Source organism: Eufriesea mexicana, unplaced genomic scaffold (assembly GCF_001483705.2).
Source record: "Eufriesea mexicana isolate 0111107269 unplaced genomic scaffold, ASM148370v2 scaffold4744748174, whole genome shotgun sequence".
Classification (NCBI taxonomy): Eukaryota; Metazoa; Arthropoda; class Insecta; order Hymenoptera; family Apidae; genus Eufriesea; species Eufriesea mexicana.
In genome coordinates, this window is record NW_016907937.1 from 247723 (window position 1) to 273503 (window position 25781).

The window sequence follows — 25781 nt, forward strand, 5'->3', positions numbered from 1 at the left end:
ATCAGCTTCTTTTCTACGACTGTCGCGAGATCGGCTCCGTTCGTGTACGAAAACTTGGATCGAATTAACATCCGGTTTAAAGTTCTCATTACACGAATCGCAGTCGTTAGTCCCCGTTTGGCAGAATATCGGAATATCCGGATGACTTCGATCAAAGCTGGTCCCGCGGTTCGCTTTGTATTCAAATTACGATTTCGATCCGACACGACTGATTATTTAAAATCGCTTGTTCGAAATTATTTTTCCGGGTACAGCGAGTCTCATCGCGTTTCCTCCAGCTCTCGATAATACGTATCGCGTGAGCTTCCTGCTCCTCGCTTTGATAACTCGCGATCGGTGTCTGCCCGAGATTCTTGCAAGTTTCAAGGGAGATAACTTATTCCTGTAAAAAATTCAGGTACGACCTCGCGCTTTCAACGATAGGATAAAACTTCACGCGCAAATAAACTTCCAGCCCGGCTGAATATACAAGCGGTACCGAGCTAAGTCTCTTGCGTACGAAGCTGCAAATTTCAGCGCGAAGTTTGTCTTCGTGATTCCCGGGGAAATTCGGTGGACTTTTCTAAACGACGTAATTAATAAATACTTAAACGCTAACGGATATTTCGGAGATCAGCTTTGCCGAAATGTAATTCGCAGGATATTCCGGGCCAAGTTAAATTACTCGTTTAATAACTATAATAGAGTACGAAATGTTCTACATAAACCCCCATCTGCGCGCAATTTAATAAGTGCTCGTGTAAAATTTTCCCCGGAAATGTAGCTCGCGTGAATTACTTCGGGATGAGTTTAATTTAAATTTCGCGAACGCTGTACCACCCCGAAACAATATTATGAGTACCAACAATGGCGCGTTAAAATTATTAGTACAAAGAGAAGGACGTTATCAAGAATGGAAATGGTTGAAACGGAAGGAGAGGAATGGGAAAAGGGGGGAAAGAAGTGGAGGAAGCGAGAAGAAAGATTTTTGGAAAAATCTGAGAACAATTTTCGAGCGGGCTTGTGACGATCACGCGATTAAATCTGCCGTCGTGCTGCCCATTAGCCAACTCCGGGCAAATTTAGCGACTTTATTCTAACCGAATTACGATCCAGGCAGCTACGAGTTAAATTACATTTAACTAGTAAATAGACACCGGATGAAAACGGAACGGAACGCGAGGCAGAAGCAAGTGTTGGCTCTCGGCCTCCGAGTACTTGAGTTCTCATTCGCGCAATGCCATCGTACTCCGAAACAAGTGACACCCTTGACTTCGCGTCCCCGGGTAGTTTTCGCCGCGCAGAGGGCAAAGATTAAAAGCATCGGTTCCCTTTTATGCCGGTCCTTTGAAATTCTCAGCGCGATGACACTCGACGGGAAAAGTGCGCGCGAAGAACGCGCAACGTCGAATCGAATCGCGTAGATATAGAAGTGGATAACGAACGTCGAAACTGATATGGTGGATGAAAATGCGAAGGTGTTGAAACGACGCGGCTCGTACCTGTTGCGGTGCCTATGGTCACGGCGAGCTGTCAGCGGTGGCATAAGCTTGCATGAGAACTAACTTAAACCGATGGTCGAATAAAATGAGATATTCATGCTCTCCGAAGTCATGGCAGAGATTAGAACTCGTAGAATCTTGTTAAGTCCTTTTAATCCGGTCAAAGTTTCCCGGCTGAACGTATACGTATTTTGGCGAATACATATTTGCTATTGAAACGAGTTTTTCGTTTCTACTGAACATTTCCGCTGAATCATTTTTTAATTTTTTCGTTACGCGTCTCCTTTTTCCCTGTTTCCCCTTTTAATGGAATAAAATAAACGGACAGCGCGAGGAAATAGAGGTGCCAGGGCAAATAATAAAATAACGGAACGCGAGGGAACAAGGTAAACGCGGACAGTGCGTGGGAAAAGCAGGAAAGGGAAACACAATGGAGGAAGGAAAAGAACAATTCGCAACCTACAGTGATCCATGTAGCCTCTGTTAACGTCGAGCTTGATTCATCCCCTCTATGTCGGTGGAAGTGCAATGCCTTCCATGCAGTAAACCGGTGGAAGTGGAATAGGTCAGCCATACACCGACCATCAACCTTGTCCTTTCAGCCTCTACATATGTATCCGTATCATTTTATTTCCTTCCAGATTTTACACGGTCCGATTCATTTTATCACCTTCCTTCCTATTCTAATTTCTCCCTTTCTCGAAATTGCATTTATTCCGTTATTATTTATCGATACCCGAATTAGCAACCGTTTAATCTTTGCCCTGCGATTTTCTGCCCTCCGGGGTTCAAGCCGCGCAGGACTTTCGTATGTCTCTCGTGTTGCAAATAAACGGGAAGAAAAATTGTAACGGGACAAGCATTGGAATTTTCTTTCCTAAGCCACGCGCGAGACAATTATGCAGATTGGGGTTTAATGTATCTTTTACGCGTTTGACCTAATTCCCTGCTGAAGCAATCAACCTTAACGTTCGTGGAATTAAACGAATAATTTCGAATGCAGAAATATATATATGCGCTGTGTAATTTGCTTGCTGTGTTTTTTGTTATTTATTATACATAACTTGACGTTCCGATGTGTCTCGTTTGGAAATAACGTTAACGATCACGGTTCCTGCGCGGAGAATTTTCCTCCTTTTCATGATCTTTCCTTTCAGGGTGTGTATCACTTGGACAATCACCACGTGCATCATGCAAATCACGCGAACGTGAGCCACAGTGGTTTCCTCTGCGAGAGGCATCAGAAAAGATACTTCTTTGGCAGGGATTCGGTGGATCACGTCGACTTCGACGAATTTTTACCACCGCCGCCGAATTTGGATTACCACGACTATTCCAGACAATTTCCTAGGGACCTCACCACGCAGACGGTAAAGGAATTTCGCTCTAAAAGTAGACCTGGGTAAATTTTATATGACACGGAAATGGAAAACGACACGGTGTAACGAAACGTTTTAACCATTTCAAATTGTTTCCCTCTGATATAATATTTAGCGCCGTTATTAAATTGTTGAAATTGAAAGCTAAAAGAATATATATTTCTATAATATTCTTAAAATATGTAATATTCTATATATAATATTCTTAGATGACATATCATATCTATTTTAGAAGTAATTTCATTTCCGAATTTCGTTTCAGCTCATTCGGTGTTTGCGAACAGAATTAACGGGAATTTCTAATTTTAATTTTATGCACGGTGCATTGCTTGTATTCGAGTCACGAATAAAGCCAGATTATTTTACAACGTGATAACATTTGCGCCAGGAATTGTTCTCGTTTCAATTACTCTCGAATAATAAGTGTACAAGCCTGTACGAGGCATTATGTAGAAATCTGTGTTCCTCCGACGCAGTTAACATAATAGAATCGCAAATTATACGAGAACCTGCATCGGGAAGCATTTATTCGAATAAAATACACAATCAAAAATTATTATATATTATAGACAAACAGTGAAATAATCGAGAGGAATATCATGCCCTCGTCCAGGCGAATCGACGTACGATTATTTCGAAACAAAATTATTCGAATAACCATTTCCCAGAAATGTCTTCTTTAAACGATAACTGGCCGCATCTGCGAAATTATATAATAATCACGAATTTTTAATTAAAACCAATGTTTTTGCTTCGTTGTTTGTTCCTCTCTCACGTTATCCAGCCGAAAGTGGAACGACGTTCAATTATAATTGAAACGAATTGAAAATGCAATTGAAAGAGAAACCGTGATTCGAACGAAATATTAAATTTCCCAGGTGCATCTCTGTTCTAGAATTTCGTAAACGCGTTTCAGAAGTCGATAACTAATGCAATTTCAGGTTAGCACAACAGCCGACGTCCTACAGGAAGAGGACGAGGAATACAGTCCGAGCATTCAACACGAATTCGTGACTTTCGACCTTGACGAGCCATTACCACCCCCGCCGCCAGTTAGGGGTAGTGACTGGGCCTTCGACACGTTAAGAAAAACAACCCCCGTCTGATATACCGTCAGGTACATTTATTCATCCTATAGTACCCTCAAAATCGTAATTTTATCTGAATTTAATCCAATTTTCAATTAATTCGCACCAGTCTCTGTACACGTTCACCCACTCGAGAGATAAACAATGTTTACACGGTAAATTCGATTCACGAGATCAAACACTACCTGACCAATTTTCACAAACGTTCCAAATACTTCCAAATGGAAAAACTGGTTCTTCTAAATTCGCGATTGGTTAATAAATATATATCTTGAAAAATAAATTTTCAGCTTGGATATTACCGAATTTTCTATCATTTCGATCGAACGAAATAGATTCTTCAATTACGATTTTATTTCCCAATTTTGTAATTACTTTCGTGAACAAAAATTCGAGAATCGAGTATGTCCATGTTCTCTGATCTTGCTCGTGTAACTGCCTTCCTGTCATCCACGTGCAACCACGAATGTATGTAAAATATGGAATAGCTTCAGACGTGCTCGAATAAAGAAACGTTAGAGCTCGGAGTAGAAAGTTTGAGCTGAAAGGTAGGAGACAAAAAGCATTGGATGTGAAATCGCGAACACGTCGCGGATGAAAGTGATCGAGTCATGGTATCAAACGAACGGTTTGTGATTTCCCACGCAGATACGCGAGGCTGGTGCAAAGCGTTGAAAGCGACGAAGAGGACGAAGCGGAAACCGAGGAGGACCACGACATAGCCGGCGATTAAACAAATCGACACGCTTTTTAATGAGGTACCTTGCAACCGAGATCGGGAAGCTTTCATCGTCGAGACTTCGCCGGGAAGCACACGGATGCAGACACGGTGGCAACGGGAGTCGATCGATGGGTTATCGAATTTCGGTTTCAATAACTCGCAGAACTTTTGTCTTAAGGGATGAAATTCCGTCTCCCGTGATCGTGGAAGGGGGAAGAAGTGACCGGGGGGAGAAGCAGAGAACGAATTGCATGATTCATGAATAACGATGAAGTGGAGCAGTATCGATTAACACGTTCGATTTCACAGTTCGTTTTATCGTGTATCTCTTTTCATTTCTTTACTCCGCTTTTCATTTCTCCACTTTTCCATCAAGGAAGATCGAAAGGCGATAACCGGTGACTCGACGAAGATGAAGCACGAACCAAGGTTGAAGAGAAGAAGTCGAGCGGACTTCACCGACTTCCATTCTAATGACTTTAATCAGCTAATCGACTGCCAGCCTCGATCGTTCATCATCACTCGCGTGCGAAAAGTATATGGTAGCTTTGTTAAAACGAACTGACCCATCATCGTTGAAAGAAAGAGAAAGAAAATCGCAGGTTAGAAGAAAGAGCTTAACGATAATTACTTTAACGAGCGTTGAATTTGTATATGGGAATCGTTGGTGCTGATACGTTTACGTGTCCAGTTTTAGCAGGAGAATGTTATACAGAAAAATCTAGAAGTGGAGTACTAAAAAGTATGGGAAAGAAAATTTCATCGGTTGATATCCTGATTGTTAACGAGATAGTAATTCTCTAGTTATTAGGATCATTTGTATTTGTTTCTCTGATAAAGTGTTTACGGGGAAGGCTTAGGGAAAAGGATTTTAGAGGAAAAAGATGTATTTTTTAAAAGACTGTAACGTACATCTGCCATAATTGAAAATAATCGAAACTGCGAATCGATTAATCTATAGCTGCATAAGTATTAGTCTATTTACGCTACTTGACGTGCAAGATTGTATTTTTAATACTATGGAGACTAAGAGGGATTGGAATTTAAATCATCCTCTGACTCCTTTTCTATACTACATGAATTTTTTGAATATTTGTATTTAGCGTTAGTTGGGTATATCTTAAACAACCTTTAATGCGATTGAAATAATTTTAGATCATAGAAGAAGGTCTTCATAGTATTAAAATTAAAATCACAGTAAATCTCTGTCAAAGACTGCAATGCCAATGAAGATATTGATGGATTAGTATTGAAAATAATGGAACAAGATTTCCTGAACCCAATAGCGTACATCCATGAAGGAAAAGAAAGATGAAAAACAAGGAATTGCAATCAAGAATTTCAAAAATTGAACAGTGAGTCGTTAACTGTATCACAAACTTGTTCATAAACTGAACTAATTGAAAGAAATATACTGTACAGAACATATGATATTGTTACATCATTAATATATCTGAGAATTTTTAACACAATTAAATAGTTGATAAGTTTTTTATACAGTAGTCAATTTTCCACCAGAATTTATATGCTGACTTATTGATTAAACGAAGAGGAAAGTTATTATGATCATTGATTAATAGTTAGTCAATTAAAAAATAAATAAAAAGTTTAATTAAAAAATTGATAAAACTATCTGTATAAATCTTGAACTGCGTAACTTTTATTCGCATTTCTTTAACAAGAAAAAACTTATCACTTTAATCTTCATCTTCGTCGTATTCAGTACTGCCACAAACTTTGATAAATAACTTTTCTAATAACAGTTGTCCTTTATCATTTATGAACTTGTTTTCTCCATTTATAAGTGATTTTTATACAGCTTCTCAGTCACATAAAAATTCATATTTCATAGACTACATATGTGCATAAAAGTGAAATAAAAATATACTGCACGCATTCAATTTATATTCAACATGCACATTCAATTCGTATTTACACGAATAATACTTCAGCAAAGATACTTAAAGGAAAGTACAAATATATAATATATCCAGAAACTAATTAATTTAATACAAGAGACAAAACATTGAATTAACACGACACAAACAAAACAAATAAAACACCTTTAATCATAAAATAATATGTTCCTCAATTTTTATGTGACTGGAACGTATATTGGTATTATTGTGATGCAAAGACCTTGATGTTTGTTTCAAACCTATAAAAACTACTTGTAAATAGATTTAATTACAACGCAGTATATAATATTAAATGCATTGATAAGAAAAATTCATTTTATATTGTACATTTGTAATGCTCAGAGTCAAATTAATAAATATGAGACTCAAAGACTTCTTGGTAGTCTTTAATTGAAATAAGCTAAATGGACAATTATCGTCTGACAAAATGAAAGAAAACCTGATTAATGTATTAAATGTAACATTTGCCATTGAAACAAGAAGAAAAAATGTTTCTTAAAATGTTGCTATTGTTTATAAAATAATCCATGTTCACAAGCATGTAATAGAAATTTATTGTTTATGTATTCGATGGTGATAAGCTTGTCTAAACTTTACAATTTGTACAATAAAGTTTCTCCAAATTACATATTCAAATATTTAATAAGATGCCTATCCCATAAAATACACTTAAATTAATAAGTGTACAATATGTCTTTTAAGCCAATCTTACTTGATTTCTTATGCACAATAGTATATGCAATAGAATGCAAGTAAATAGTTGCCTTCATCAAAATTTAAATTTGACATCGCAAAAAAACATTTATTGTAGCTCTAAATGCATTGCAATTTTTTCTACGAAATGCTTTAGAAAGGAATAGAAAAACTTACGTTCATATATGACGCTCATGCTGCAAACTGCAAGTTCTTCGACTTCATAGAAAACGCAGAAGCAATAAAATTAGTTTACACAGACTCGAATACCGATAATTTGCACTTTCACTTCCCTATTTAATTAAACTACGCACAAAAACTCAAATATTAAAATGGAACTACGTTTGAACACCTCGTTATTTGAAGCAAATGGCGGCAGCTTACATGCGCTCCCTATTACCGGAAATAATAACTATAATATAATCTTCAAAAAATAAGTGGCGCCGTCTATTGTTAAAATTTTTAATTTTGCAAGAAAAGAAATATATATATAATTTAAATAATTAGTCACAACGATTAAATAATAACCCCTATCTACCGTATTTACATGTTAAACACCGCAAGTAAAATTTTTGACGTACCTGGTATAGCGTCTATGTTATGAGTGACCTCTGGCGTCGCCCCTGTCTACCTTACATATATATATAACACTCCCCACTCCCGTAGCATAGCGCGGCAAATTACAAATGCTGCTGTTACCACAATAAATGATTTTTCCATTATATTAGCATACTTTTTATTAACTTTTGTACGCTCAGAATAAATTTAAGTTTCCATACATTTATATACATTTCGCAAATTAAACGTGTTACATCTAATTATTAATTTTCGACGTACAGCTATGTTAAAATTCTCATAATGCCTTTTTCAGGCAAGGGTCAGTATTATTACACGTAACATACTATTGATATACATTTAACTGTTAAATTATTAACAATTTTCAGTGAAATATTTATAACATTTAATAGCTGCGCAAAATTTTCTAGATGGAAGTTGGAGTATAATATTGACATTCAATATGAATTATTCGTAATGAACATTGCAATAAAAATGAGTAAGTGTTGAATATACAAAAGGACCATAATTTTCAGAAATTTGATGAAACTCAGTTTTCTATCTTGCAGTCTAATAAATACAGATTAACATATTTTCACGGTAAAATAATGTCGGCGTGTATTTTGTTTGGAATCATGAACATTTTATTGGTACTTGTGAATACCCTTTATTTCGATCGTGGAAAAGAGCAATTACATTTATTTTCATGGTCATGTACACGTGTATAAAGTAGATGTCTTTTATCAGAACGCGTGGGCAGCTGCTTATACTGAACAAGCAAAAGGCGAAGGAACTTTCAATCAGACACTTTTGTGCAGTTCATTCTGTGATCAATATTCGCTAATCGGTGCAATGATCCATCTGTTCTTCAAAGATCACAAGAACGATGATCAGATTCCAGTAATACTTTCGCAAAATAACATAAGCAACCTATGAATCCTCTTTTACCTCGAGGTCCTCTCTGCGTTAATTAATTTGCATTTAATTAACGTTCATATATTATGACAAATTACAGAACAAGAAGCTATCGCTGGTAATATTTGCCATAATCAGAGTAACTTTGATTAGCGAAAATTGATTTCACGTAATCTTTGATACGAAGGATAACAAACTCGAAACTCAAACAACCACAAAGTGCGATGCATCGTAGATAAGAAGATAAATGATATCGATGGCACATGTTTGCTTTTCACGTAGAAGGGACGATGTAAAAAGCTCGTTCGAGTAGCATTCACTCGCGAGTTCTCCTGTATAGCGTGATTTTACGACATAAATCATCGTTTCAGAAATAGTGATTTTCGCGATACCAGGAAATTGCTGAAACTTCCTACATTAAAACGCTTGAGAACGAGAATGGTGCAAGATTTTATTATTTATTTACCGTATATCGCTTACTTCGAGAAAATTGAAATTCAAATTACGTTTAAAGCACGAGTATTTCAATCGATAGATAAAGGAAGCAATTAACATTTTCGCGATGGTACACTCGCATCATTCTCAGAGTTTACTTAGAGAGCTGGCTAAGATTGGACGTGATAGTATTTACTTATAAAGACGAGCTATTTTCTATAAAAGTTTACACGCAGAATGGTCGTGTCTTTGAACTTTGATTAACGTGCCCTTGACGAGGATTATAGTAATCTTAACATAAAGTTGTACAATTGAACGTTGCATCTTTATCGACTAGCATCGTAGACTTAATTAATAATCGCTTGAAGTCACGTCGAACTGGATATTAAACACATTTTTCGTGAAAATAATTCCATTCGAACGGTTGTACGAACGGTGTAGCATCATTGATGACTAGAATCGTAAGTTCAACTGAAGATCACTCGTACCTTGCCGAGATCCATAAGTCTCTTACAAATTTTAATTCCTTTACACGCGTACGAGATAATGAACTTCGTTGGACAACTTAAACGTAGATTTTTCCAAGTTAATTTGTTACAGAAATTATTTTCATAAAGGCGTTACGAAATTATGGATCTTGTCAACGTTAAGCGATATTCTTTGTTCCGTGAAATGTGAAAATTTGCAGAATTACATATCGCACGTGTTAGCAATGGGTCGCTAATTGAATCCATTTCAATCAGCGCTACTGACAATAACTTCACTCTGTCGAGAAACCTAATCCACGATAATTCCTCCTAACTCCCCCAAAATTGCTGGTTCGTGAATTTCCAGGGTTGAACATTGTTTTCTTAGTTTAATTAGCGCAGCAGGTTTCCACTTGTGCTATAAGGTTATCCCAAAATAGTTTCTGAACTTGATATATTGCACGGTAAACGTGTATAGGTACTAATTGCTTCGAAATCCCTACTCCTAGAATTCTATCTTCTCGTTTAGAAACGACTTTGACGTTCTAAATATTTATTTACACAGAGATATTGTCACTTTTAAGAGTGTATTATTTATTGCAAATTATTTTGACAATGATTCGTGACGTTTTCCTTTTTAAGACACTTTTTGTTTATATTCTTTCTTTTTCCTTCTTTTTCTGTTTTAATTTACTAGTAGATTATTCGAAGGAGGTAGAAAAATATAGAGATTCGCGTAGAAAAATAAACGTGATTACATCGGGATCTGTTGCACGTGATAGTCTATTCCTTGTGGTCAGAAATATTCGGTTGTCAGATATTCGAGCACAATTCTGATGGCAGAATTAGAAGCTTAGATCTCCAACGAGTACTAATACTAATACTAATACCGTGCTATAATCAGTACTAGTATTAATACCGTATTTCGCGAATATTTGTTCCTCTAGAATTTTGTCTACGTTAAATCGATTACTTCATTTTGGCAGAAATTCCACGAGAGATGCAAATTTTATGTTCGATGGTCCCGGTCATTAACGATATCCTAGATTTCGATATTCCAAGGTAATACAAAAATATCATCTGTCGATTAATTTATCTTCTATCCTGTTTTTCCGAAATGTTCAACACGGGGCAGCCTTTCGATTACATCGATTGCTCGAACCACATGGGAGAGCCGGAGGATTCGATATCGAGGTGCATTTGCGTTCTGTCTTTTAATAAATAACCAATGACGAACCGAATCGAACGCGAAGGAAACACGGTTAATCGCCCTCCGGCCAATGAAAGGTAAATAAAATCGAAACCACCGTGCAAACGCACCGATATCGAACTTCTCGATTCACTTGGTCGACAATTCTCGAAATACTTGCTATTCCCGACAATCGTTCGAACGATTGTCTTCGCGCGTTTCTTCGCCTACGATGCGCAGTACGTTCGCGTCTTTTACCTTCGTCAAATTCATTTTCACGGATCACATATTTCCTCTCGCACAGGCGACAGTCTCTAACAACGCACGCATCGTTCGATCAATTAAGAAGTGACGATCAAGCCAATCAACGACCGATAATTGTCGGCTCGTCGGCCATCGCGATCTCTTCCGTAGGTGCCTTGTCCCTCTTCCGCTTCCTGGAGAACAGCATGAAGGCACAGCCTGCGAGCAGGTTGCAGAGGAACACGATCCAGGCCAGGATCAAAGAAAAATCGTACCTCAGGATCCCATGCCTCGGGAACGTTGAATGGAAGTGTTCTCTCTCGAACTCGATCGAGGACAAGAGCACTTGTATCACCACCATGTTGCATGCGCCTGTAACGTGAAAGCGAACAATGGCTCGTGAACGTTATACCAAATATGTAACTTTCGATACAAACTGTGGAAACATATTTTAAAGACGAGAATAACAATATGCATTCGGAATAAAACTCCTAAAATAATAAAGAATATCTGGAAAGAAAAATGGCAGAGGAAATACTCGCAAAGAATTAATGGACTTATTATAATATAAATATAAAAGGTTATTATAAATATTATTATAAATATTATTTTAAATAATATCATAAAGGGTTATTATACTTACAAAAATCAAGCATATATAACTATTCTATAAAATAAGACATAATCAAGGAATTCATATTACAATTACGAAATTATGTTAATGCATACTGATTGTCCACGTTACGTAGAAAATTAAATTATACGGTTCTTTCGAACACAGTTCGTTGGATAATCCTTATCAGCATAGAATACAAATAAAAATAATATTATAAAATGCTATTATACTTACAAAAATCAAGCATATATAACCATTCTATGAAACAAGACACAGTCAAGGAATTTATGTTACTATTACGAAATTAAGTTAATGTATACTAATTGTCCACGTTACGTAGAAAATTAAATTATACAGTTCTTTCGAACACAGTTCGTTGGATAATCCTTATCAGCATAGAATACAAATAAAAATAATATTATAAAATGCTATTATACTTACAAACATCAAGCATATATAACCATTCTATGAAACAAGACACAGTCAAGGAATTTATGTTACTATTACGAAATTAAGTTAATGCAACAATGATTGTCCGCGTTACGTAGAAAATTAAATTATACAGTTCTTTCGAACACAGTTCGTTGGATAACCTTTATCAGCAAGGAACACAAATACAAATGATATTATAAAGGGTTATTATACTTACAAAAATCAAGCATATAAAATCGTTCTATGAAACAAGACATAATCAAGGAATTTATATTACAATTACGAAATTAAGTTAATGCAACATTGATTGCCCACGTTACCTAGAAAATTAAATTATACAGTTCTTTCGAACACAGTTCGTTGGATAACCTTTATCAGCAAGGAACACAAATACAAATGATATTATAAAAGGTTATTATACTTACAAAAATCAAGCATACATAATCGTACTATAAAATAAGACATAATCATTGCGAAATTAAGTTAATGTATACTAATTGACCACGTTACGTAGAAAATTAAATTATACGGTTCTTTCGAACACAGTTCGTTGGATAATCTTTATCAGCAAAGAACACGTGTTCGAGGACTGAAAGACGAGAGTGTTAATCTTCGTACAGGCGCATGCGAAATGTAGGTTAAACGGAATTGAAGAAGCGACAGGTAGAACTGAGCAAAGCTGCATTAATCAGGCATCCATATCGCAATTAATTACCGCTAATGAAATGTATTCCACCGGCCAGTCGCTTGAACATGTATCGTGGATTGCGGAACGTGTAGATGGAGAAGAAAAAGCCCATTACCATCACAAACAGGCTGATTAACGCGAACGATACCTGCGTCCTCGAATAATCTGCAATTGATAAATTCGAGATGATCGTTGAGAAAGCCACGGTGCCCTCGCAAATTTCCTCATTCCGTAATCAATTTTGCTTATCTTTCCAATACGCTCAAGCGATAACGCTCTCATGCACGTGACTCTCCGAGGTAAGGCATTTTCTAAACAAACGTCTCCTGTGTATTTTGGGCAAACGTATTTTAAGGCAATGATTCCGCGGGCAAGAATTTCGAAAAACGAGAAAGATTGGCGGGAAAAATGGTACGAAAACGAGGGAAGACAGTTGGCTGGTAATTTGGCGTCACTTACTGACTACGGTGTTCAATCCTGGATTCAACTTGAACTGCTTGTCGCTCGGGAACATATCCTGCTTCGTGCACTCGTCTGAAAGAAGAAAAGAGAGAAAACGTGTGGTACATCGGATTAGGAATTAAATAGTCGCCTGATTAATGAAGACCATGGCCGTTGTTCGCGAGTGTGATTCATGAATCGGTGCAGGTTAAATCCCCGGTTTAACGCGATCATCCTATCCATCTTCATTTCTTCTCGCAGCCTCCATTTACTATTTTCTCATCCTGGTTATCTCTCTTTGCCTGGAACGCCTCATTCGTGTCTCGCGTCATGGTAAGTTATTTTTACGCGCAGCCTTTAAACGGAGCTGGAGAGACAATAAGACCGTGATCAATATTTATACCGCGTGATATTTAATCCTTCGATCATGCCGGGAAAATTTATCGGCTCGCTGGACGAGGTTCGTTGTCCCGTTCGTCGGGGATAATTGGAAATTTGCAGGAAATTTGGTGATTCGAGCCGGAGTTTACCCGACGAGATAAGAGTTAGGACACGTGTCATCTAAAAATATTAAACCCTATCGTTTGGTGCACGGTGGCGAGAGTACGAAGCCTCGAAAACGGTTAAAAATGAAGTAACGAGGGAAGTGATTGGTTCCCCGACAATTCGCGATGATATTACAGTTGTCTAATTTAGTGGCTCTGACGTATGCATGATGAAGCACACGTGTGGAACAGTGGACGTGACGTATGACAAGTGAGTGTAGGGCTACACACGCGGATTCTGACACAGCCATGATTAACTACAAAGAGCAGAAACTGGCTGTGTTAGTTGCAGCGTTATTCCTCTGTCTTTTGCAACTCCGATTGCTATAGCTGCTCTGGATCTATAATTGCTTTGTAAAAAGATGGAAGAAGGAATACTATGTGAATTGTCGTACGGGCAGAGTGACGGAAATATCACGTACACGTGTAAATAATATTTTTAATATGGTGAAATTCGGGAAATTATTGTACTTCTCATCTTTGGGAATTGCGATCGTGACAATTTCGTGACGAAAGAAAATTATAATAAAATCTCAAGTATAAGGGCAAATAATATTTTTATTATCGTGAAAATCTGGAAATTATTGTACTTCTCTTCTTTGGGAATCGCGATCGTGACAATTCCATGACGAAATAAAAATAAAATAAAATTTCAAATATAAGTGGAAATAATATTTTTATTAACGTGAAATTCGGGAAATTATTGTACTTCTCATCTTTGGGAATTGCGATCGTGACAATTTCGTGACGAAAGAAAATTATAATAAAATCTCAAGTATAAGGGCAAATAATATTTTTATTATCGTGAAAATCTGGAAATTATTGTACTTCTCTTCTTTGGGAATCGCGATCGTGACAATTCCATGACGAAATAAAAATAAAATAAAATTTCAAATATAAGTGGAAATAATATTTTTATTAACGTGAAATTCGGGAAATTATTGTACTTCTCATCTTTGGGAATTGCGATCGTGACAATTTCGTGACGAAAGAAAATTATAATAAAATCTCAAGTATAAGGGCAAATAATATTTTTATTATCGTGAAAATCTGGAAATTATTGTACTTCTCTTCTTTGGGAATCGCGATCGTGACAATTCCATGACGAAATAAAAATAAAATAAAATTTCAAATATAAGTGGAAATAATATTTTTATTAACGTGAAAATCGGGAAATTATTGTACTTCTTTTCTTTGGGAATCGCGATCGTGACAATTTCGTAAAAATTTCGTGACGAAAGGAAATTATAATAAAATCTCAAGTATAAGTGCAAATAATATTTTTATTAACCTGAAAATCGAGAAATTATTGTACTTCTCTTCTTTGGGAATCGCGATCGTGAAAATTTCATGACAATTTCGTGACAAAAGAAAATTATAGTAAAATTTCAAATACAACTGCAAATGATATTTTCATTAACGTGAAAATCGAGAAATTATTGTACTTCTTTTCTTTGGGAATCGCGATCGTGAAAATTTCGTGACAATTTCGTGACGAAAGGAAATTATAATAAAATCTCAAGTATAAATGCAAATAATATTTTTATTAACCTGAAAATCGGGAAATTATTGTACTTCTCTTCTTTGGGAATCGCGATCGTGAAAATTTCGTGACAATTTCGTGACAAAAGAAAATTATAGTAAAATTTCAAATACAACTGCAAATGATATTTTCATTAACGTGAAAATCAGGAAATTATTGTACTTCTCTTCTTTGGGAATCGCGACGGTAATAATTTCGTGACAAAAAGAAAACTATAGTAAAATTTCCAGTACAAGTGCAAATAATATTTTTATTAATGTGAAAATCGGGAAATTATTTTACTTTTCTTCTTTAGGAATCGCGATCGTGACAATTTCGTGACAAAAGGAAACTATAATAAAATCTCAAGTACCCGTGCAAATGATATTACTATTAAAATAACAATTCTATTCAGCTCCATAATTACCGTAATTGTTCCAGTAATAATTATTTTCCATCGAGACGTAGAACGATGGAAAAATAAATAAATAATCCTGCGAAGAAGATTGAAAGGAAGAGCGAGAAATGTTGAAAAGACAGGCAAACAACATTCCCAATAACGTAAGGGACGCAAAAGAAGAACGAAAACCGTAATTGTAAATTTTTGTTTAAAGTTCACCAGGCTAGTGCATGCGAGGCATAAGTAAACGTATAAATTAAGTACCAAGAGAGGTTTATAATCGCGTCTGGTTTATCGAGGCGTGGTAAATCTCTCGATGACATAGTGGATGAATATCCGCCTTCTTTAAGCAGAAGTGTAATAAATCAAAGTCTGCCGGGCAGCGCGGTGTGCGTATTGGTTTAGCCTGGTGTAAATGATGGAAACTGAACGCGAAAGAGGGCTACCCTAATCGTTCAACGCTGAAACAACGTACGCAAACGTTACGTACACTTCGTTGGACACGCACTATCCGCGTTGCAAGAGGTTCGTTTACCTGACGCAATACCCGATGCAATTTTATTCCGTTATCTCTATTTAAAGCACGCGAAAACAATGATTCGCTGTTCGCCCGTGCATCCCGTTATCAATATCGGTTATCGAACCCGCCTTTCTTGAAACAACGCCACTGACACACCGACAGCCGACGTCCCCTGTGCCGCTCTAAATCATTAACTCGATGAAGATGTAAAATATTCCAAAGCACGTTTCAAACGGGGTGCAACGTTGTCTCTGTCACGAGCTTGCTTGATCCTAAATCACGCGTAGTCCGTTTAATTATTGGGGAGGCATGGCAGTAGTCGAGCCAACTACAAAGCAAATACTTGGCTGCAGTGGGTTCACTGATTTTTATCAGCCACGACTGATCAAAATTAACCTTTAAACAGATTTGCTAGAGTGCCTTCGATTTTCATTTCATTTACCCTCGATGTCGGTTTTTGAATTTTGTATATTATAGGAAGATTTAACCTTTTCACTCCTGTGTTGGAACTCGGATTTCAACATACAATACGGGTTCTAGCAACAAGGCTACGTTGGAAAAATACAAGTCGACGGAGAGGAAATGCTGGGATTTCGCAAATTATGTAGGTGCTTATATATTGTTAGTTTTTGGTGGGGTGAAGATTGTGGATTTGGTTTTATTAGTGTGAAGTGCAAGTGGAAGATCTAGAATGCGTGGTGTTATACAGTTGCTATGGATCAGAGTCAATTTGTTATAAGGAATTTCAGTTTGTTATAAGAAGCGTGAGAGTGAACAATTATGATATAATAAATTTGTGTAAATTTATAATTTTATAATAAATATAAGATTGTTATACAACAAACTCACAAGGATGACCATTGGCCCTTAGTGAAAGTAGGAATGAGTCAGTTGTTTCTGGACCCTGGGTCTGCATTTATTAGCTAAGCCCTTCTAGTGACTAAGGGTGAACGAATCGTTCGTCATCCAACACCTGAATTATGAAAAGAGTAGCAAAAGCCTGTCCTGAATTAATTTAACAAATTAAATTGAATAATTTCTCCCTTATCCTAATAAATAGCAGGACATGTCAGAACAGTTGGATTGCGTTCAGAGGAAATTTTCTGAGCTCCAACAGTTTTGAAATCCATGGACGTTGTATCACATCCGCAGTCCAGCAGCCATGTTGACGTCATACAACGTCTGCAGGAGTGAATGGGTTAAACTTCGTACATGTAAATTAATTGTCTCGCGGATCCTCTAGCGGTTCCCCTCACTCTAATAAAAATATCGATATCCCATTTCGTTCCATCGACGTTTTTACGTCTCTCCAGGGACCGATCTTCCCGATACCACGCGAAGATAACACGGTGATAAAGGCATGCATCGTTCAAATTTCAACGTTTCGGCGGCGAGAAAAATATGAAAATATGAATTTTCGCATGGACTTTCTCTTATTTCAAAAATTAAGCACACTTACTGAAGGGGATCATCTCCGTGGAATTTTCGGAGTTTGGAGCCAGCCCTTCGACACAGCCTTTCCAGAGACCACTATGCCTGTAGATTAATCTTTTACCCTTAGACAGCCCTCCGAGGGGTAAACCTTCTTTATCCGGTGATTCGACCGTGAACCAATGATCGGTTCCAATGGCAACCAACCATATGCACACTGACAGGCCCACCAAGACAGTGCAACCAAGCAAAATTCGCCTTTCGAAGATAACCTGTGCAACACACGCGTGAAATATTTGTAGACTCCATTCAAGGTTATTTTTAATACTAAATCTACTACAGCTGAACAAATGACCGGCAGATGAAGAAATAAAATAAGAAAAACTTGAAAAAGTGGAAGACAAGAGATATTGTAAAATTAATTATACTCATATTAAAAGGAGATAAAGTGGAATGAGAAATTTTTAATTCAAAATATAAGAAGGATCGTTTGAGCCCTGGTTTAGGTTCAGTATTAACGCATTCGTTGAATTTCCGTCAGTCAGGTCTTCGTTTTAACTCTTTGTGACATGGTGGGATTAAATGTTTTGATGCACCGTAATGCATAGTAGGACATTTCTAATCCCACCTCGAATTATTTCAATAGCTGCATGTGCATAGGTTTATACATCGTCTTATTTACGCAAAGCAGTTTGTAATAATTCAATTAAATTATTATGAGTTCTTTATGTTTTTACACTATATGATTCCTTTATTGGTAAAAATATACCATTGTTTTATTTAAAAAGCAATAAAATTCCAGTGCAACATGGGTCTATTGTATTTTCTGAAATCCCGTGCTGTAAAGAGTTAAAAGGGAATTTTTATGACCATTCGTGTCGATAATCCGCAATAATTCGCAAAATGGGTCTATATTATTATTTTAGTATCTCCATTTTATTATCTTGTGCCACAAACAGTTAACCTTTGTAATACCTAGAGGGGTACAGACGTACCCCATCCGTCGTAAATATTTAATATACTCATATATCTCTCCAATTTATCTATTTGAACACCAACTAATATTTGGTACCAGAACAAGGTTCGAGTGGAGCTATCCTCCTGTTAGAGCTTAATTTCACATTTTTAATCGGGTATTATGAAAGTTAATTAACAAAGTTTGCCGCGATGCAATGCTCGCTATTCTTCCTCCCCTTTTAAGTCTTATAAAGCCCTCGAACACAAAGAAGAGCGCAACAGCTGCGTTAACGGAATTATTTAGATAATTAAGCCGACGAACCATATGCGTCAGCAGCAACGAGCGTATTAACGAATGAAATTTAATATTACGACGTTTCGTTTGGAGGAAACGAAAATCCTGCGAGAATCGCGGCGGAATTTCCGTGAACTGCTTCGTTAAAATTTCATCGCGCATGCAATGGATAAAAAGCTCGACAGGGGTGTAGAATTTCAAGTGGAAAAGAAGAGATCGGACGGGAAAACGGAAACGTAGGATGCTGTACCTGATTGTATAACGCTTTCATGCGGCTCGCCATTTTGTTCGATCCTTCGAATACCAGGAATTGCTATGCGGCAGATGCCAGCGATTCCACTTTTCCTTTGTGGCTCGACTTAATCACCCCGTGAAATTAGCGCGACACCATGCTGCACTCGCCGTGTTTCACAAAGCTGCATTCCTTATCGTGACGAAGAACTTTGATGGAACATGAATTTCCGATCATGGACTCGCCAACTCCGAACGATCGAATCAATCGCGATTCCAAGATTGTCATAGACCAGCGTGAAGCCAGCGCCGGATTCAATTTAAAGCTTTCCAAGTAATTCTAATCGCTAACGAGCTAGCCTGTTCTCGTTCACGATAATTCGGAATCGTCGAAAATTCGTTCGAATTCACTCCGACATTTGTATCAAGCTCTCCTATACTCGCGCACGTGATTGCTCCCGTTGGTCCAGGATTTACGCTTTTTTAGAATTACGATTTCATTTGCGAACCCATGGCGATTCTTTCTTTTCATTAAAACCTCATTAACGCAGTTCACGTGGAAATGTTGGGGAAACGTTTTAATGGAAAAATATGCGTTTGCTTTCTACGTGCTTCAGAAGCAAATAGAAAATTCTCCAAAGCTTTCCACTTCTCTGCTTTCCTCCTCTTTAATGCTCAAACATCTTCGTTATTTCTCTCAGACATCCGTTTCGATCGTTCTTTACATTCTTTTCGGTAATATTCCACTCGGTGGCTTCCATTTCCTTTCTTCCGTGCTATAGTTCCACGATTACGATTGTCTACGATTCTCTGTGTTCTTCCACGAACTTTCCTCCACGGGATTATCCTTTGTTCCCTTCTCCGCTAGTTCGCCGATTTTCCAAACGCTCCTTGGCAACACCTGCAAGACAAATACACGAATTCGTGACAAATCGAAAAACAACGAGTACAAGAAAGTAAATTTCGGTGCTTTGCCAGATAACACCAAACGCGTATGTATCTTTTCGAGTAAGCGATAAACGTTTGGCATGAATTCCGACTAACCGCGTGGCTCTTGGCTCCCTTTGTCGCGATTAGCGTGTCATTAATCTGCGTACTGAGTGATTAGCAACTGCGAATCGATCGAACTAGACATAGCATAATATTACTTGTTTATCACTGTTTGTTAGAACACATCCGCGAATTAAATGCAGATTGGGAAAAAGGAATTTCAAATTTGTTAAGCATCGCTTGTACAGCATGCATCGCGTGACAGTATCGCAAAACGAAAACAAATGTAAATGGGAAATTTAATATTAACACATTGACAGCTATGATGGTCATCAGTGACACGCGCTTGTCTCTTCAGTGGAACCATGTGGGTCACCAGTGTCCGTCGATATTAATTTTTTTAATTTATATTTATTTTACATAGAAAATATTAATAATTTCCACCATCTTCTTTTGCCATATTATTTGATAATTCATTATATCGTAAGAATAATGGAAATTTTATCGTGACCGCCTAAGAGTAATATAAAAGTGCGTGACAGTCAAAGTATTAAGGATAATTAGGAAAATGAGTTTAAAATTTTTAAAAATTTGAATTTGAAAAGTTGCAATATTTCCGGAACCCGAAACGACGATCTTTATTTATGGGAAGAGTATTTTGCTTCGAAGAGCAAAGCTCGAAAGATGATTGGAAGAACGATGACATATTTTTTCTTGGCAAAATTTCGAGAATCTCGAGAATTTGGAGTCCCGAGCGAGGTGTAAGGTTTCGAATGGTGGAAACTCGAAACATTCTCGGTTTCTCGAAGCCGGTCTCTAGCCGAGCACAATGGCTACATGAATCAAGCATCCTCTAAGCGGACAAAGACGAGTAGACAGGCAAGAAGCGAAGGAGCCGGGAGTGTCTTATTTTGAAGGCGACAAAGAAGAAACACGACGAGAGAGATATACACGGGCGTAAGTATGTGCCTGAAATAATTTGGCAAGAGTGAAACCTTCTGCCGAAACGTGTCATAATTTCATTCCATTCGGCTTTACTACAAGGCTACGGCGCATCAACGTCGCCTCGTAGAAGCCAAATTAAATAATGCACCATGCCAAGCGTAGAATTTCCCTGTCATGTACCACTGGATCACGGGATTAAGAATAATTCGAAGGGAAAATAAGGTGAAAGAGGAGGACAATCGTTCTAAGTGACTCGCGCAATCGGAGCTGGATTCATTCGTTTGACAACGGATTCACTTTGATACCCTGTCCTGACAAAGCGATTTCTTCCATCTGATCGATCGCTTCGCACCTCTCGCAGTTGTAATTGAACGTAAAATATCCGAGCAGTTAGCAACCCTGGCATTAATCATAACGCAGGGGACCGAGCTCTAGACCCGAGAGCGTGATTGACAGCGATACGCGACGTGCCCGTGTCATCTCTTCATCCACTTGCATCGGAATAATTTCAGCGATATCGCAGAGCACCGCGAGAAGCTATTGATCTTCAAGTGTAATCGTGCAACTCGTGAATCATATTATCGCGTTACGAAGAAAGAGCGAACGGCACGAGGCTGAGGACTCTCGGGACGGAGACTGTTTGCAGAGGGAAAAATAAAAGGCCGAGAGCAGAAAGGAAAACTCTGGAACCATGACGACTGGCTGTATCAAAGGATAACGACTCGAGGCAACTTTCCTTCAGCCTCTGTTCAGTTGCCTCCGGGTAAATGAACTAAACGATAAGCTTTGACAGCTCGTAGCTCGTAAACGTGCAGATGGGCATGTCGATACACGCGAGAACCGATACTTAATTAAAGCGTGACGTGGAAACGGGACATGATTGCTTAACGATTGACATCGATACCGATGACATTGACATAATCGTCCCGAGGAGATATTCGAGCAGGAAAGACACACCGTCGATTCCTCGAATATGCGAATGACGCGTGTGTATCGACGAAAGGGTTCGATTTAGAACGAAAATAGAGGAGCCGCGGGGCTAGATCTCGTGAATAAAAGTTGGAGATTATAAAGTAGAAGATTTACGCGTTTCTTTTTATATTTTCCCGGTTAATCGCTGCGTATTCGTGAGACGTGGATCGTGCACACAGAGAAAATAGACCGTTGGGAAACTTCGGGTCGAAACGTTTAGACGTCGACCAGAAACGGGGCATAAATTTGGCAAGACAACATCCACTGACAGACGTCTCATTGTGGATCGAACATTTACTCCAATCTGTTTCGCAATATTTCGATTCGACGCCTGCATCATGGTCGGACAATGTGCTGATTATAGTTTTCCAAACAATTAACTCGTAGCAATTTTGGCACGGCTTACGAAGCGCGAGCGGGGTACATATTTAAATTCGGTTAATAAACGTTTAACGTATCCTGCGTGTTTACGTGTATGTATAGAGTGTTCGATATATTTGAAACAAAAATAGACAAAAGAGACGCATCGCGAATTTAACACATCGTATCTGCGCTCGTCGTTGTGCGCTGACTCATGTTGGCTTTCAGGTAAATAAATATTGATAATCGTTACATAAATGAAACGTTGTGCAAATAATACACACGAGCGAAGCGTGCTAATATTTCTGTTAAAAAAGATGCTACTTTGCGTCGCTGTTTACTCCAAACCCCATTTACCATATATTAATTTAATAAAAATGCGAAATCTGTAATGCGAAATTCGTTTGGAGGGGTTGAAAACGTATTATATATCGAATTTCGAATGCTCGCAGAAATTTGTATTCGCTTGGCGAGATATTTTTTAATTACACGCGAGGGACATTTTTATTTCGCCATCGATTGCAATTTTAATGAAATTTGTGGTCCCGCTGCCCCGACTCGTCTGACACGGTATACGCCTATTTCACTGAGACAAATTGCGTTTCGATGAAAAATGGTACGACGAAGGAATACCTCTCTTACGAGTGCACAAAGGGATGAAATTAAATCAACATGGAAAATACGCTGGAGCAATTTCTCATACGCGAAACCCCCGACGGAATAAAGCTGGCAGAAAAACCCCTCGTTTCGCGGGGATCGAATATCGTTTAAAATTGCGGAAAAATGTTGCTCGTAAGAAACCGCGTAATTTTATCGCAACCGATATCGAGATAAAAATAACGCGAGACGATAGGGGTGGAAGAGGCAACTGCAGAGTCCGCTGAAAAGGTTAATCAACCTTCGAGTAGTTGCTCGAACAGGTTTCGCCGATAAATTATTATATCGTCGAAAGATGCAAATGTCAGCTCGTGTTTCAGATTTAACGGCATTTATTAGCTACGAGGCGATCGAAATATGACGTGAATGAAACTAGCAGCGGAGGAACGATCACCGAAAGTATCTTAAAGCCCCCGAGTTTGCCGATGGACGTGTTTATCATAGCCCAGATGCAGGCGCGAATTTACGAGACTTCGCGAACGTGAAAAACGATCCTCACGATCAACCTGTGTACACGAATTACTATATACAAATACGTCACAAAGAGCGCGATCATACCGGTGATGCAATACGTATTCCATTTCTCGAACGAACCGTTTCATCGATGTTCCCCCACTAGCTATATTTAACATTTTACCCAAAGCGTGCTGGTAAATGGGAAAACTCGAATTTTTCCCTCCACGATTGCCAAGTTTCGTTCGTGAACGGTGTTTTCCACTAACCCGATTAAAATGGCGCCGAGGAGGACAAAGAGCCGTACGTGATAATGGTATCTGGGCGTAGAGTAAAATTTTGACGCGGTTAAAAGATGTCTTTGCGCGTTCAAAGCCGGCAGGTGTTTCGTGAAAATCGGAAATAACGAAATTAATAAAGCAATTGCGGAGAAGCGTACAGGGGGGGTATATCGAAGACATAGAAAGTTCCATCGGACGGAGGAATTACCGGCATTTGGCCTAGTTTTTCGCGAAACACGTTCCCTTTTTCTCCCCTTTCACGGAGCATTAATGAACGTGGTCTTTCGCTCTGACATGAAAGAGCACCGTCGCGGCGAACGTTGCTAATAATTTCATTCTCTCCACCTCCGAGCGATTTTAAAACGAATTAACCTTATTTCCGTCCGGCTGCGTAGCTTTCACTCGTGAAACGAGAGCTGGTTTTGGCTACGAAATTAGAACCTCTGTTTAGCTGATTAATTTTACAACCGAGTAAAAGACCGCGGTTCGACTGACCGGGAAAAGCTGATAGCCTAAAAATACGACAATGTTGAGTCAAGCCGCGGATGCGTTCGATCCGATGCCGTTCGAGGATATATACGAGACGGAATAGCGGGTTCCAATGCGTACAATTTCAATCAAGTTCGCTGAAATTATTTTCGTGAGAATGCACAGTGAACGTCGAAGAGAAATTGACAGCGAGAACGCCAGTGTTGGCATTAATTGTCAAAATTTGTCACGGATCGATCCGACATCGTTCGAGGATATATACCAGACGAGCAGGGTGTTTCGATGCAAAAGATTTCGAACAAGTTCGATGAAAGAAATTGCACGAGAATGCACAGTGAACGTCGAAGAAAAATTGACAACGAGACTGTCAGTGTTGGCATTAATTGTCAAAATCTGTCGCCGATGCGTTTGAGGATACATACGAGAAGAACAGGGTGTTCCAATGCGAACGATTTCGATCAAGTTCACTGAAACTATTTTCATCAGAATGCACAGTGAACGTCGAAGAGAAATTGACAACGAGACCGTCAGTGTTGGCATTAATTGTCAAAATCTGACGCGGATGCTTTCGATCCGGTGCCACTCGAGGATATGTACGAGACGAGCACAGTGTTCCAAAGCAAACGATTTCGATTAAGTTCACTGAAATTACTTTTATCAGAATGCACAGTGATCGTCGAAGAGTAATTGACAGCGGAACTGTCAATATTTGCATTAATCGTGAAAATTTGTCGCGGATGCGTTCGAGGATATATACGAAACGAGCATGGTGTTCCAAAGCAAACGATTTCGATCGAGTTCGATGAAAGAATTGTCACGAAAATTCACAGTGAACGTCGAAGAGAAATTAACAGCGAGACCGTCAGTGTTGGCATTAATCGTCAAAATTTGTCGCCGATGCAACAACTATAAATAGACCGATTGCATAATTTTCGGACTGCTCGGGGTCCCTTGAGGATTGAATCGGCAGAGAGTATCCCGAGTGTAATATTCGAAACATCTCGAGTATTACTGGAAATAAACGATCGAACGGTAAGTGCCCGCGTTACGGCCGCGTTCACGTGCACATAATAGACCGGGAAACAATGAAGAATATTGGAATTAGCGATTCAAACTTTTGCGAGCCAGATCGGAGCGAGGCAGCCGCATTGTTTATTTACAGAACACCATGGATAAAGTAGAGCACGTGAATGTCTTTCCTATTCTCGCCTTTATTATGCAGCTTGTCCTAGTTCCACGATAGTCAAGCAATGCACACCTGCGAGCGGTACTGTCTCCCGTCCAAGTTGCTCGTGAAATTTTTAGTTAGAGAACGAGTGGCTGATTTAGATCTTTGATCCACTGGAGCGATATATCGCTGAATCGCGAAGCTCGAGTAGCTTTCAACAACGACTAGTTCACGATACGAACTCTTTCGGAGTAGGACAGTTACGATAGAGGCATCAACGTCGTCGCTAACCGCTGTCATTGT

General features: G+C 38.4%; 2 protein-coding genes across 6 annotated transcripts in view; one reads left to right on the plus strand and one right to left on the minus strand.

Moving 5' to 3' along the window:
• Nucleotides 1-4664, plus strand: part of Stg-1 (stargazin related protein STG-1) — a 52116-nt gene extending 47452 nt beyond the window's left edge. The window contains exons 7-9 of the mRNA XM_017898255.1: nt 2639-2851; nt 3802-3977; nt 4597-4664. Coding sequence (XP_017753744.1) covers nt 2639-2851; nt 3802-3966 — 378 coding nt within the window. The 3' untranslated portion in view covers nt 3967-3977; nt 4597-4664. The remainder of the gene's footprint in view (nt 1-2638; nt 2852-3801; nt 3978-4596) is intronic.
• Nucleotides 4665-8551: 3887 nt separating this feature from the next.
• Nucleotides 8552-25781, minus strand: part of LOC108546366 (transmembrane protein 114) — a 28264-nt gene continuing 11034 nt past the window's right edge. For all 5 annotated transcript variants that reach the window (XM_017898426.1, XM_017898422.1, XM_017898434.1 and 2 more), the window contains exons 2-6: nt 19183-20064; nt 17709-17952; nt 13281-13355; nt 12849-12986; nt 8552-11457 (exon numbers count right to left, since the gene is read on the minus strand). In XM_017898426.1, the coding sequence (XP_017753915.1) occupies nt 11207-11457; nt 12849-12986; nt 13281-13355; nt 17709-17952; nt 19183-19215 (741 nt within the window). In that variant the 5' untranslated portion in view covers nt 19216-20064 and the 3' untranslated portion in view covers nt 8552-11206. The remainder of the gene's footprint in view (nt 11458-12848; nt 12987-13280; nt 13356-17708; nt 17953-19182; nt 20065-25781) is intronic.